Source organism: Engraulis encrasicolus, unplaced genomic scaffold (genome assembly GCF_034702125.1).
Source record: "Engraulis encrasicolus isolate BLACKSEA-1 unplaced genomic scaffold, IST_EnEncr_1.0 scaffold_242_np1212, whole genome shotgun sequence".
NCBI classification, from domain to species: Eukaryota; Metazoa; Chordata; class Actinopteri; order Clupeiformes; family Engraulidae; genus Engraulis; species Engraulis encrasicolus.
Window position 1 is genome coordinate 1 of NW_026945526.1, and position 15,883 is coordinate 15,883.

The 15,883-nt window shown below is 41.5% G+C and overlaps 1 protein-coding gene across 1 annotated transcript; it reads right to left on the bottom strand.

Moving 5' to 3' along the window:
- Positions 1-487: 487 nt before the first annotated feature.
- On the bottom strand, positions 488-6,851 carry LOC134442732 (NACHT, LRR and PYD domains-containing protein 12-like). The gene is made up of 7 exons (XM_063192765.1): positions 6,833-6,851; positions 4,930-6,682; positions 4,172-4,342; positions 3,286-3,456; positions 2,755-2,919; positions 2,274-2,320; positions 488-1,026 (listed from the first exon to the last, which is right to left on the bottom strand). Exons 1-7 carry the CDS (start codon positions 6,849-6,851, stop codon positions 488-490), a joined length of 2,865 nt encoding a protein of 954 aa, XP_063048835.1.
- Between the last annotated feature and the right edge of the window lie 9,032 nt (positions 6,852-15,883).

A 15,883-nucleotide genomic window follows, 5' to 3' on the forward strand; every position in this document is an offset into this window, starting at 1 on the left:
AAAACCCATGAGTGGAGAAATGTCCGCCTTAACGATTTCATGAGTGGAGTTTTGTCCGTCTCTGCAAATTTGATGAGCGGTGATTTGTCCAGGTGGAGATTTGTCCCAACATCCCTCACACACACACACACACACACACACACACACACACACACACACACACACACACACACACACACACACACACACACACACACACACACACACGGCACCTTGATTTTGAAACGGCACCTGATTTCAACAATCCTGATACTCAAAATATTGCACGACAAGTATATTGTATCTAGGTAGGTAGCAGTTTAAATATAGTAAATCAAGTAATTGGTAGGGACAACCACCACCTCAACACACACACTCCAATACACACACACACACACACACACACACACACACACCACCACCAAGACCAACACCACCACCACCTAACACCCTCCCCTCTCTCTGATGACAATAACCAGGAATATGGCACTAGCTACCGAATCGTAGTTCAGATCTGGCACAGACGCACTGTAGATTTAGGAAAAATCCCAAACCCAGGGTACAGGGGCTCAGTGAATGTGGCGTTGAACGTGTGCAGGTGGGTAAGAGTGTCAGAGGAGACGCTGTAAAATGACAGAATGCCAGCAGGCCTGTCGAGGTACACCCCTACTCTTCTACAACAGGAGGGAAACACTGGCAAGACGATTTCTTTATCGTTGTGCCAAGCGGAGTAACTGTGCGAGTCCTTGTCTTGAGAGCAGTAGAGACTCCAGGACTTGCTGTTCTTCCCAAGCATGCTGTTACCGCTCTCCCCTTTTCTTTCCATACTATTGTACACCACAGCTATATAAACCCCAACCCCACTCCACTCTACCTCCCAGTAGCAGCGTCCAGTGATACTCTCGTTATACAACCACTGAAGCCACCAGTCAAATCTCTCTGGGTGGTCAGGATATGCTTGTTCCTCGTCAAAGGATGTGATTTCTTTGGCTGCGTAAGAGACCATTTTGTGTGCTGAGTTTTCGTTCACTGTCAGTTCACGGGTGTCTGCAGACAAGATGGGATGAGTGAAATATTTCAGTGATCACAGTAATCCAATACAACCAGACCTTCCTCTCTGATCTGAATATATTTACGTGTTTGAAGTTGCTCTGCCAATAATGTAAATTGCACATCATTTACAAATAAATCAAAGATGCTCATGTCCATATTCAACTTTTCTGATTTTTTTGTCGTTGATTTCTATAGTTTTAAAAAAATAATGCGCATGTCTGGATATGGTGTCTCACCAAATGGATCTACATGAATTTGGGTGATTTCGTTGACATATTGACACAATATATTTCTATCATTGAAGCCATTGCAATTATTATTATTATTATTATTATTATTATTATGCCCTCTGGTGGACACATACACACACACACACACACACCGCAACTGCCATTGCTCAAAGTGAAGTAATTTTCACCTCACACTGGCAACCCCTTGTGGCAGGAGAATGGACTGACAAACACACAAATCAGACGATCACATAACCTCCTTGGTGGAGGTAATAGACAACACCAGTAACAATCTCAAGATTCTTTTGGGTCTAGCAGTTTTCAGGGGGTTTGCAGTGTTCTGCTTTCTGTACTGTATATGATATTTTGTATTTTGTAGATAACACAGATGTAGATACAGCTCTGGTCAGTCTGCTGACAGAAGACGACCAAGAATATGGCCCTGTCTTACAACACCTTATTGACAGATTTGATGACTTCAACCTGCTTTTTAACACTGCAAAGACAAAGGAAATAAGCCAAAAAGCTATATTTCCATCAATGACAGCTCATCCCGTCAATAACGGAGTACAAGTATCAGGGTGTGGTTTTAGATGACAAGTTGCCGTGGGAGCAGCATACAGAAATGGTCCAGGAAAAAGGACAGCAGAGACTGCATGTTTTAATTTAAAATGTAAAGAAGAATTCTCAGGACTGAGGTGCACTTTCACAAGATTGTATGATGAGGTCTGTTCTCTACTTTCATTAATTCACGTTGGACAGATTCACTTTCATGAAGTTAAACATAGCCAATCTGTTAAATAAGATGCACAGCATTCCGTATGCTTTTGAAAAGCTGCCATTAAATCCACTGTACTGAAACAGAGTACGTACACTACAGTTTTTTGCCATACCTTACAACATTGGCATTTAATGTGATGGAACAAATTTTGCACTAGGCAACCGGTGTTAGGTGACGTTCCAAATACAGTAACAAAAACTAATCAAAAGACCTTAAAAAAGAGAACTTACATTTTCGGACACCTCTTCTCAGTCTGGTATTTTCACAGTGATCCATACTGTGGGAGAAAGCCAGAGAGGGATTTGAATTGAAAGTGAGTTAATTGATTTCATGCAAATCCGACATTCTACCTTAGCTTTGAACACAAATAAGAAGATATACGCATAGAACTTAATGTCTTCAGCACAATTTATGAGGCAGTCACATACAGGTACCTCAGAGCCATGCTACTACTACTACTACTACGACCGCTGGCTTTGTGCCTGTGGGGAATCACACCAGTGAGGGTATCCCACACCAACCTAACTCCCACTTGTGTCGTACTGCTTAGTACTACTAATAATACTAGGTCGACTACTACTGCTACTACTACTACTACTGCCACTATTACTACACTAATAATAATTATAACAATAATAATAATAACATTGTTGTTTCTGTTATTATCATCATTACGAGAAAAATATTAGACATGACAATCTCTTCACATACACAAGTGTCTCTAGTTTGTTGTTGCCGAGAGTAGATAGCAGCTTCCGGCCTGACTCTCCAGGATGATTATAGTTCAGATGAAGCTCTTTCAGATGAGACGGATTTGAGGTCAAAGCTGTAGCCAGAAATGTGCAGCCTTGCTCTGAGATGAGGCAACCAGACAACCTAAGGAGACAAAACATCAGTGGGAGAGCAGATGTACAGTTATGCTCAAAATAACTACTATTGCCGTGCTGACATCTGTCTTTGGAAACTCAAAAATGTTACGTACAACTGATTTCCTGTCATAATCTCTACTCGCCTGTCATCAATAAAGGCATAAAAATACATTTTAAATAAAAGAATGACAATGACAGGGGAAGGTACAGCAGCATCACCAGCACTGACCTCAGCATACTTGCCAATCTCTAACTGAAGTCTCTGGAATGCAATAGGTTGTTTGACTAAATCAAGGAACAGTCGACATGATTCTTTAGATATTCATCTACATAGGAGCAAGAGCCATGAAAGTGTATGAAGTGCAACACAAACCTTAGTACTTGCAGTTTACAGTTGAGACTGGCCAGTTCCTTTGACAGATGCTGGACTCCAGAGTCTTGGATGTCATTGTGACTCAGGTCCAGCTCCTTAAGGAAGGTCACTGACAGTAGCATAGAGGCCAGAATTTTACAGGATTCATGGCTGAGTTCACAGTCGACAAGGCTGTGGAGAAAAACCAAAAACACAGAACAAAGCTTTTATCCACTGAAAGGGTTACAGTAGCTGATAACTAAAAATTAAATTGAGCCATCACAGCCATTACCAAGCTTTGTTTTTCTGAAAGGACTTACAAAATAAACTTTTGACTTATCAAGGGAGTGCCCTGTTTGCAGAAAGAACAGCCAGATGTGAGCACAACTTGCAAAAGGTGTCACACCTCAACGCAGAATGCATTGGCGTGAAATAAATATGCATGATGCTAGTCTGTAGAACTACACGCTATGGCTCTGACTATGCACAATGACACCGTGAGCAACCTTGCCCAAAAATGTATGAATAAAACATGTTTAATCCTTATGCATTACATTTGGCGGACGCTTTTATACAAAGCGACGTACAATCGAGGACATAACAGCATACAACATTTGCAGGAGGTACAAGTGCACAGAAAATATACAGAACAAAAGGTGCAAATGCAATGCATGTGGGGTTTATTATTTGGAGTGGAGTAGACACACCTACACCCACACCCACATACAACATGCCTTAGAGTCCACTGTATGATAAGACACCTACCCATATCCATACACTTCCACAATCCATAGAAATACTTCAGGCTCCCTTCCCTTCATATCGCCTACTTAGTAACACATGACCAACACATGACCAACACACGCTCTGCACTAGTGATAAGGTTTCCAAAACTCTGTCTTCTGACCTCAAGATCTGCAGTTTGCAGTGGGGGCTAGTTAGCCCTGCAGCAAGCAGCTGAACTCCAGAGTCTCCCAGACCGCTGTGACTCAGATCCAGCAGTACCAAGTAGTTTGGAGACTGCAGACACTTCCTCACGGTTTCACACGCCATTCTGTTCAGCTTGCATCCACCGAGTCTGGAAGTAAAAGTGCATGTACAGTCGTGGAAAAAAAAATGAGAAGCAACTTCGATACTTTCGTTTTTCTGATTTTACTATGAATAGGCATGTGTTTGAGTAAAACAAACACTGCTTTTTCATTCTATAAAGTACAGACACCATTTCCCTCGAATTTCTAAAGAAAATATTGTCATTTAGAGCATTTATTTGCAAAACATTACAAATGGTCTAAATAACAAAAAGATGCAACATTTTCAGACCTTAATAAAGGCGAAGAAAATGCTATTAAAAGTGGTCTCACATTTTTTCCCGCGGCTGTATATTCGCATACTTTTTTTTTTCAGTATTTTTGGGGGCTTTTTGGCCTTTATTATTATAGGACAGTGTGAGAGTAGACAGGAAATGACTGGGAGAGAGAGAGGGGGCGGGAGAGGGTTGGGAAATGACCCCGGTTGGACTCGAACCGGGGTCCCCATGGGCAATGTAAGCCCAAATGTGGGGGGCTTAGCACGCTGCGCTACAGCGCCCCCTTATTCGCATGCTTTTAATATAAGATCATTACTAAATTAGTTGCCCATCTCGGTTTAGGCCTATATGAAACTCACCGTGCTGTTCTGGAGCAGCTCAGAGCCAGCAGCAGCCTCCTGCGGCCCTCATCTGATGTGTTGTAGTTTTTCAGGTCAAACTCATCAAGCACGTCATCAGACATCATAAGCATATGGGCCATTGCCGAACAGTGAGCAGGTGACAACTCGTCTTTGACGCCATTTGATGATTTTAGATACTGCTGGCTTTCTTCATATATAGAATCATCATTCACTTCAAATAAGGAATGCAAAACACTGATGTATTTTTCAGAAGAGAGATATTCTTTGTTGAGCTGCTTAATGTACCGACACACCTCCTTAATGCTCTCTGAGGTGTTATGTGTGGATTTTAGAAGACCTTTTAAAAGTCTCTGATTGTCCTCTAAACAGATCCCCAACAGTAAGTGAAGGAATAAACTAAAATGTCCATTCCTGCTTTTAAGAACTGTTTTCACCGCACGCTTCAGTGAACCTTTGAGGCAGGAAATGGGCTCCAAGGCCATCTGATCGCTGTAGCAGGCGAAAATATGAAGCGCTGCCAGAAACTCTTGGATGCTGAGATGCACAAAGCAGTAGACCTTCCTCTGCTGAAACACAGATTCTTCCTGGAAGATTTTGTTACACACACCAGAGTGCATGGCAGCTTCACTGACATCAATGCCAAAACTTCTCAGGTCCTCTTCATACAAAACAAGGTTGCCTTTCTGTAGATTTTTAAAAGCGAGCCTCGCTAGCCTCCAAGTGATTTGTTTCTGAAATTCCGCAAATTTGCATGGTTTGGTTCCATTATGACACGTCTGATCTTTCCCAGCTGTCTGGGTGAGCAAGAAGCGTATGAAAACCTCAGTCAGCGTTCGGGGCAGGTCTTGGGCGTGGTCCTCTTTTAGCATCTCCTGAAGCACAGTGGATAAAATCCAACAGAAGAATGGAATGTGCCACAGGATGTGGAGACTCCAGGATGCTTTAATGTGGGAGATTATTCTGTCAGCCTGACTCTCATCTCTAATGCTCTTCCTGAGGTACTCTTCTTGCTGTGACGGGTTGAATCCTAGTATTTCTGTTACCTGGCTGACGCACTGAGAGGGAATTTGCCTGACTGCTGCTGGTCGTGAGGTTATCCAGATTTGTGCAGTGGGAAGAAGAGTTCCCTGAATGAGACTTGATATCAGAAGATCCACTGACGTTTTTTGTTTCACATCTGATACCAACAAAATGGGCTTGAAATTAAAAGTAATTAGGCCATCGTCCAATCCATCAAAAATAAACAAAACCTGACAGCCTTCGTACAGTTCCCCATTCCTCAGCTGCTTCAATTCGGGATAGAAGTCAAGCAAGAGGTTGTGAAGGCTATACACATCATCCCTGACCGCAGTCAGTGCGGGGACAGAGAGTGGAAATATAAAATCTACATTCTGGTTGGCTACCCCATTTGTCCAGTCGAGAATAAACTTCTGAACTGAGACTGTTTTTCCGATGCCAGCAACACCTTTGGTGATTATAGTTCTGATTTGCTTGTCCAGTCCATCTAAGGGATTGAAGAGGTCATTGGGGTTAATTTGTACACCTTCAGTGGTTCTTGCTTTGGAGACTGTCGCCACCTGCCAAATTTCAGGTTCTTCATCTGCCTCGTTGCCTTCTTCCTCTGTATTATAGAGCTCTGTGTGGACGTAGTGTAGTGTCTCAGCTGCCGACTTAATACCGCCATCAGATACATGCTCAAGTCCTCTTCTCAGATTAGTTTTATGGGCTTCTATCACTCTCTTCAGATTACCTGTTAAGAATATTTTTAAATAAATTACAAACAAAATGAGTTGAGAAACTATCAATCTTAGCATAAATAAATAAATAAATAAAGAGAAATAAATAAATAAAGAGTACATTCTGTAATATATGAAATCTCTGTTTTATGTCATACACTTACATGCTGACTCCTGGTCCATATGCTTTCACCAATTCACTCCTCCTACCCATCCATAGACTGACCCAGAATCCAGCTGTCTGTAAACACACAACATGCACATAAAGGCAGAGTTTCATAATGATACATCTAGTTTACTCTGTGAAACACTAGCCCGTTTTGATATGTCCTATGGGCACTGAAGTAGAGCTACGTAGGGCTACTGTAAACTCTACTAGTCCTGTATAATGTCTTATAGGTATATTTATTGGTATTTGCTGAAACACAATGGCAATGCATGGCTTAGTGGAGTGTTAGCTAGTGATAATATTCAGGGAGAAACAACATGAAACACAACAGCTATCCAAGTATGAATTATGTGATATTAAATTATTACCAAAAAAAATAATATTGAAAAAACTATATTTGAAAATGACCAATATCTATCTAGCCTGCAATGCCATGAATAACAACTAAAATAAAATTATGGTGTTTGGTTCTTGAGTCATTTCAGAGATAAAGTGACTGTATATTGCCATTAACATTAAAACATCCCTGCAACCTAGGCTAGGCTTCTTCATGGTCAACACCAAAAGCACAATATGATGCATTGCACAGTTTCCAAAATGACCTCTCAAAACCACCCATGGGTGCGCGAGACCCCCCTCTGATGACTAGAGTAACTTAGACTAACATGGGTGTTGCTGAGGACGTAAGGGCAGGATGAAATACCAAATATGGCCACAAGATGGCATCACAACATTTTTATAAGCTTTTTCTAATCTTATTGCACTTCATGTAATGTTCCCGTAAATAATGGCCTTCCAACAACTGCTGGTCCAAGTTCATGTGGTTTATTTCTCTTCAATATACATAAATCTGGTACCACCATAAGGAATTGGTTGCACTTACGGGTTCATTAGGATCTGACTGCTCTTCAGAATGTTGAAAACATAACAGCGGCAACAAACATAACAACAGAATTCTCATAACAAAACAATTATAGAACCACTGACTACTGGGTTCTTTACACTCCCACCAAATTATAAGTTTTAAAGGGTGAGAGACAAACTTTAAAACATCATTTCAATGACAAAAATACAAAGATATAACAGTAACAATTTCTTTTTTTTTTTGGTAGCCTTTCTTTCTTTTTGCTCGCTTCATTGTGAGTTTTTTTTTGTTTTTTTGGAAGCCTTTCTTTCCCTTTTTTGCGACATTGTGGCAATAATTCTTTATCTGTAACAAATATTCTGGTTCGAAAAAGATAACCATGGCCACCAAACTCTTCAATTGAACCACCAGACCCCAACGAAGGATCCATCTCAAAATATCAAACAGTAATATTACGAAAGCGCCTCTCTCTCGCTTCTGTATAATAACTGGATGAATGAATGTGCGTTCCTTCCAGGAGTCATGTGACGCCGTGACGTCACAAAACTGCGTTTAGTGAGAAGTGAATCTGCAAGACAACAACAACACAGGGCATGGAAACGTGTGAATTTGTTTCCTGCGGCTCGTCTTTGGTGGACAAAAATAAAATGCTTTACTATGAAGTATCACTTTGGCGAACCATTTTGCGGACGTAGGAGGAAGGCGGAAGCTGAGAGGTAGCTGCGCCACTTCTGAAAACTCCTATTATATCGTGCCTGTGCTAGCTAATGGAACTGTGAACCACTAGATCGACTTGTATGGGTACACACACCACGGCGAAAGCGTTCAAAAGGGTTTTAATGCACGCTAGGAGCTTAAAAACAGGTCAAATACGTGCCCGACGGGCCAGGCTTTAACCGAAAACTGCGCAATTGAACAACTTAACACAGCGCGCATGAAAATTTCTCGCGGTTTTCCCTTTCATCCTTTTCCCTCGGTCCACCCAAGATGGGATATGAATCCAAACTGGCCGGAATTCTCCTTTAATTAATACATGCATAGAAGCAACACAATTTAAGGGCTACATTAAACATTTATTCCGTATTTGACCGAAGACAAATTGAGGAATAATATGAGAACTAAAATGGGGTGAGGGTAGCCTGGGAACTCCCATACTGCCTTTAGTTCTACACAATCGTTTCAATCTGAAAGACAGTCTGGCGAGGATGACTCATAACGGCCAAGATCATGGTCCCTGTGTCATAATGGCCAAGCATTTCGACCTTTACAGTTTCTCTGCCCAATCAGAGAGCAGGGTAGTGTGTTATAATAGGCAAGTATTCTTCCCGCTACGGAATTTACAATAGGCAACTCCCCAGACCTAATCTCTCTTGTGATTAGGTCTGGTGTTAACCAGGCAAGGTTGAGGGGGCGTGGGTCACCACAGCCTACAATGGTAAAAATATGGGTCCCTAAACAAAATGGTTGCAATGGTAAAAAATATGGGTCCCCTGAGGAGAATGGTGGGGAACCACTGGTAGTTGACCAAATCCCATCAGACAGATGTTGCAAATAATGTCTGTTAGCGAGTCTGAGGAAGACCACAAGGTCTTAAAAAGAAAGTAACGTAAAGAAGAAAAAAAATCCAAAAGTTCAAAAAAGCATATGCAGATATTTTAATAAACATTTATTTTTAAGACATTTCTCTTAATGTTCATGTAAACAAAGCTTCAAAAGAGTTTTTTTTCTTCAAAAGAGCCCTTTTGCACTGTGATCGGACATGGTAACCTCTACTCAGAACCGGAAGTTCGGATCCGGATTCGCAATGAAGTTCCTGGCTGACATATAGTTTGTCGTTGGGCCACGAAACAAACATATGCATATATATCTCACTAAACCAAACACATTTGCAATGCCAACCCATTAGCCACGCCCAACAGGAAGTGAGATAATTGGACTTTTTCCAAATTTACATGTAATGGGATTTGAAACACTCCTCCTAAACCGTACATCGTACTCACTTCATATTTGTTGTACATGAGCTCAAGGCATTGCGAAGGAATTTTTGATATCTCGTAATTTGACAAGATGGCGGCTCAATGAATTTAGGTATCTAATTTTAAAACAGGAAGTTGGCCACCATTTCAGTTTGGAGTGTTTTCAAACGGTGCAAACGCACACATGTATGTATGTAATGAATATTAACTTTTCTATATGCCTGAAATGGCAATCTGGTATAGCGCCACCATGTGGTAGGCAAATGAACTGCAGGAAAAGAATTCTTCAATATCTCGTGAACCGAACGTCGTAGACACTTCATTTTTGTTTTAGGGGGTCATAGCACAACGCTAGTCATGCTGATGGTAATATGCTAATGCTAATTCATGCTAACTTGTTTTTCCCCAATATCTTCTGAACCGAAGGTCGCAGAGACTCCTTTGGCTGCTCACTTGGTCTGGGAAGCAGTTGGTGGCTTGGCCCTTTGCACATTGATCGGACATGCTTCCCGCTACTCAGAATCAGAAGCTCGGATCAGGATTGGCTCCGGGCACAGAATAGCGCCCCCTATCGCGTTGAAGTTCCTGGCTAACATATAGTTTGGCGTTTGGAGTATATCTCACTAAACCAAACAAATTTGCAATGCCAACCCATTAGCCACGCCCAATAGGAAGTGAGATATTGGACTTTTTCCAAATGTACATGTAATGGGATTTCAAACAGTCCTCCTAAACCGTACATCAAATTAACTTAATATTCGTTGTACATGAGCTCAAGGCATTGACAATGATGGATTGCGATGGAATTTTTGATATCTCGTAATTTCACAAGATGGCGGCTCAATGAATTTAGGTATCTTTAGGTAATTTTAAAACAGGAAGTTGGGCACCATTTCAGTTTGGAGTGTTTTCAAACAGTGCAAACGAACACATGTATGCATATAATGAATATTAACTTTCTATATGACTGAATTGTATATAAGGTATAGCGCCACCATGTGGTGGGCAAAGGAAATGCAGGAAAAGTGTAATTCTCCAATATCTTGTGAACTTAACGTCGTACACACTCCATTTTTGTTTTAGGGAGTCTTAGCAACACGCTAGTTATGAAAATACAAATGCTAATTTTGAATGCTAATTCATGCTAATTAGTTTTTCTTCAATATCTCGTGAACCGAACGTCGTACAGACTCCATTTTTGTTTTAGGGGGTCCATAGCAACATGCTAGGTGGCATGCCCCGCCCCTGCAATGCACGTGCGAGGGCCCGTCATCGCCGCTTGCGGCTTTAATTATTATTATTATTATTATTATATTATTATTATTATTATTATTATTATTATTAACAGGAGCAACTTGGGGTTAAGTATCTTGCTCAAGGACACATCGATGGGGTCAGGCAGAGCGGGGCTCGAACCTGCAACCTTCTGGTTGCCGAACAGGCTCCTCTACCACCCTTTATTCACAGAAATATGTTGATGATGAAATCCAACAGGTTTACAGAAAACTTCCTTTTTCTATCTTACTTTTTCCTTCTCATCCAATTATCAACTTCTTTGCAGTGTGTATAGATCGAGGACTGTGTCCAATGTTCACATAAAATCATTGACAGTTCCCAAACAAAGACAACCCCCACACATTTGTTTTGTTCTATATAGTATGGTGCCAATACATCGCCTTTGTTATTGAAGAGAAAAGAACAAATCAGCATTTAAGAATCAAACTGAACAACATTCCAATTGAAACTCCAAAATCTTCAAAATGAATAACAAGAAAGGTGAAGAAGAGCTGGTTTAAGACGTCCTAACTGAAAAGGAAATTGGTAATGAAGACATGAAATGAAAGCGAGGAATATGTTGGCTCTTGATCAAAAACCAAGGGGTCCTCACATGTTAAAGGTGGGGTTGCAGGTATGACCTCACGTTGGGGGAACTCCCCCAGGATCCTAAGGTTCTACTCCTATGAGCCTGCGGAACCCCCAATGTGATGTCGTAATAGAACATATTCTTAAGATGGTTAACCTGCAATCCCACCTTTTAATATCATCTACTGCCCCTTCTTCATTTCCTCCATGAGGGTGGGCTCTACCTCCATCAGCACCTCATACAGTGTGTCTTTGCCTTTCACGCTCCCCCGGATGCTGCTTAGGAGCTCCCTCATCTTCTCCTCCTTGATTGGCTGGCTACGGATCTTATTGTAGGTCTCCCAGGAAATGATGTCCTCCTGCCGCAGACTGTCCAGTACGGGATCCACATTGTAAACTCTGCTTATCAGACGACTGAAGTACTTGTCAATAAAGTGCTTGTCTGGGGAGTCAGAAGACAAGAGGAATGCAAGACTAGTGAGGAAGAGAGATACTGACTATTTATGGTTGTGTCTAAAGTAGTAGTGGTCTGTTTGAAGAAGGCATAGCATTAGTTGAGGTAGCTTCTTGAACACCACTGTAACTGCATGTATGAAGGGGGAGAGTGGGTTTCCCCTACCCAGCCTTCAGGGTAGCCAGCCTGGGGCATGGGCTCATTGACTACAAAATGTGTGAAAGAAAGAATCATTCAACATTGATTTTGCAGTTTCAAATGTGATGCGATCTGGGAAAACCCATCACATGGTGAAGACATATCTTGTCTCTATCAAATGTTATACTTACCCAAAGTCAACTTAGTCGTTCGGAGGAATTCTGAGAAAAAACACTCTAAAGGTTGAGTATGGAGCTTGTGGCCAGAGGAGGTATTGCAACTATGCAAGGCAATTGTGGCCACAGCAGAGACGTGCGCTCAGGGTAGGCATGTAGACAGGTCATCAGCTGGGAAAATTAGGCCTTTCGTCCTACCGCACTTTTCTCTGTGGATTACCGACCAGAAGCCCTATTGGAAGAAATTAAATCATGGGGCCACGTCAATTTTTGCTCAGAATTCAATATGGCCGCCATTTTCCAAAATGACTTGTTTTCATGCATTATTACATTGTACTATAAGGTGATATTCATGAACGATGAACTACTTTCACAACTATTCTGTCCTATTTTCTTACATACATGTTTACAAAGGTTGACTAAACTAAAAGAAATTAAAATAAAGTTGGCCATATCGCAATAACCAAAGGAAAGTGCTGAAAATAATGATTGAAATGCACAGAGTCTATGGCTGCGAAAATTAGGCCTATTGTCCTGTCAGGGTTTTCACAGTGGATTACAGACCAGAAGGCCTATTGAAAAAGATCTATGTGCTCCAAAATTAAAATGTTCTCTGTTTTTCAGAATGGCAGACTTTCACACATTTTTCTCAATACTGTAAGGCCATAATTACCAATAAAGATTTTCTGTTAAATTGTCCTATATCCTTAAAGACGTGAGTATAAAGGTTGTCTAGAAAAAGGCATGAATATATATACAGGGGGTCGACAAAATAACTGAGACACCTGTCATTTTAGTGTCATTTAGTTCATCTTGCATCCACAGTTAATCCTGTTGGATGTGGTTCATCCTTCTTGGTGGTATGCAGACATTACCTTGGATACTGTGGCTCTTGATACATCACAAAGACTTGCTGTCTCGGTCAAAGATGCAACAGTTACACCGAATTTCTCCTTTTTGAACTCCGACATGTCACCCATAATGTTGTGTGCATTGCAAAATTTTGAGCAAAACTGTGCTCTTGCCCTGCTAATTGAGCCTTCACACTTCACTTTACTGGTGCAATGTGCCATTAATGACAGGGGTGATAGCAGTCCGGCGCCGCGCCGGAAATCCGGCGTAGCGTGGCTGTAGGAAATATATATTTTTTCGATATTAATAAAATAATTAATAAACTATCTTGTGTGCTTTCATGTAGGCCTACGGCGAAAATAAATGAGCGCGCAACAGCCTGTTGTAAGACAAGCGAAAGGAGCCCAAATGAGCAGCAGCCCATAACATTGTATCTATCCTGACACCTAGCTGTAAAATGTAACATTTTTTTTATGTCTCGAGTCACTGGCCACAAGCACCACTGGCAGCAGAAGCAGCGCCTAGATCGACCGGTAGTTCTGGTGAAGGGAACTACAAAGTGTCCGGTGGTGCACAGATAAGAGATAGTTAGCCTGTAGACTCTACTGATTACCCTTCTTAGACATTTCACTATGGATGGAGGCAAATCAGAAAATGTCATCTAGTTCTACTGAAGAAACAAGAAAATACTATAGGCCAAGTTTAGACCATTTGGATTCCGATCCAAATTGGCAACAGTGTTAGCGCACATCCACATGGCTGGATTTCTTTGTGATTTGGGTGAGTTAAACCGTGTGGATGTAGCCTAAGTGGAATACTTGTGAAGTTATGTGATCAAGACAACGTTTGAAGGTAAGGCGATTTGGTTATTAATTTACTCGCTGTGGCATTGTGTGGCGTGGGCCCGATTTTGGCTTGTGCTGGCTAGTATTGCTAGCCTCATGCTTGGAATCACTGAGAGAATATGTTTGAAATATATTCGGCTTTTTTCCTTCATTCATGTGCGCTAAATGACTGCGCAATGTTGACAAACTTTGATGGCGGTAGAACTAGATTCTTTCAAAAAAAAGTAGTATGCTCAAGACGGTAGGCTATGCCCGTCATGGTACTTTTTTTCTTGATGTGGTGCGTTAAATGTCTGCATTGGAATAGCGGCTACCATTCGCAGCACGTCCAAATGACTGTGGAATGCTTGAAATTGGACCGCTATGTTTCACATTTGAGACCTGGCTTAACCTGCAACTGTGTGACTGCTTTGGAATGGATTGAATCGACCAGTCTGTGCATAACGGATGCATCAAGGTTTACAATTTACCACTTTAGAATGATTTGGGCATCCCTGCTTCACCCTTTGAAGTGTGAGCTGGGTTCTTGGATGTTGGTCTGTTGATTGAGACAGAACATACCGGAACTCGACAAACCATGTTTCAAAAACTGATTTCAGGGAGATGTTCATAATAGTTTTGTTGACTAAACCAACCAACCAGCGCGCTCTCTATAATCAGTCGCGCTGTGTGGAAAAAAAAACTCGAACAGCCTCCTCGCACAGGTTCACACAGCCTTTCCATTGCGCGCGCTCCATCTCGCCCGTCTGCGTAATCGAATCGAATTATTCCACACACGATGCACAGGTTATCTTGCCTGCACGGTGTCACTGGTATTACAAAAAAGGGGATACTTTAGCCCGACTCATGCAGGGAGCCATCATCAATAACACAACTCCCTTCATGAACTTCAGTTAGCCTTCATGTCTGGATTCCATTTCTTGTGTCCACCGTGCACATGCAGTGAATGTTCATCTTATTGTCATGCCCCGGGGCTATTTTCATGTAGCGTAGTTGAATTCGGTCCTGTCTTTGTTCATGTTGTTTTCTGTTGTTATCTTTGCAACTCATACAATGCGTGTGTGCGCGCACGCGAGTGATTTTCATGTAGGCTATTTTAATTGACGACAAGCCAATGCAAAAAGTCTCACAGTAGTCACTGCCTTGTCCATAATAGCTGTCATCTGTGGAGTCGGGAATTAGCAATAGGAACGTGGGCCTACATGTAGCCAATTATGCACGTGTGCCCTAAATATTTTAATGTAGGCCTAATTAAAGGGCGTTTCCCTACAACGGGAAGGCAGGGGTTGATGGGTAGACCATGGGGCGATGAGTATCTAAACATGTCAGCAAGTAGACAAGTTAGTCCTATATGAACAATGTCCCAATGAACATGAAACGAATCAGCACACAGCAAAGGTATATTATGTCATTTAAAAGTATTGCTTAATTAATTGGTTATCACCTCTTTTATTTTAGACAGAGTAGTTACTGTGCTTTGGCGTAGTATTGCCCCCTACTGAACTGTCTTGGTATGGCTGCTACATATGCAGCTTTGGGTTAATTAAATGTGGTAAAATATGCACCATGTTGTCAGAAATGCATTCTGGTGTTTCAATGTTGCATTGTGGTTCAACACCCACCTCAATAACTATACTGCAACATCACAAGCCTAGAATGCACTTCTAACTGCATACATCGGTATTCGTTTTTACAGCTAGAATCGAACATGGCCAGTTTCTATCAGTCAATCTTAAGTGCTATAGCCTACTAAGATGGGAATGATCTGTCTTTTCGTGAATAACACGAGGCACAAGACAAAAATGAAAAACTCAAAAACGAGACTATTACATTTTTGAATAATGGGTCAAAATTAGGCCTAGCTACATTATGTCACA

Coding starts and splice junctions, on each gene's coding strand:
- LOC134442732 (XM_063192765.1), bottom strand. Junction 2,321..2,754: donor AACAAACTAGAGACACTTGT/GTATGTGAAGAG, acceptor TTTCTCCCACAG/TATGGATCACTGTGAAAATA. Junction 1,027..2,273: donor GAGAAGAGGTGTCCGAAAAT/GTAAGTTCTCTT, acceptor TCTTGTCTGCAG/ACACCCGTGAACTGACAGTG.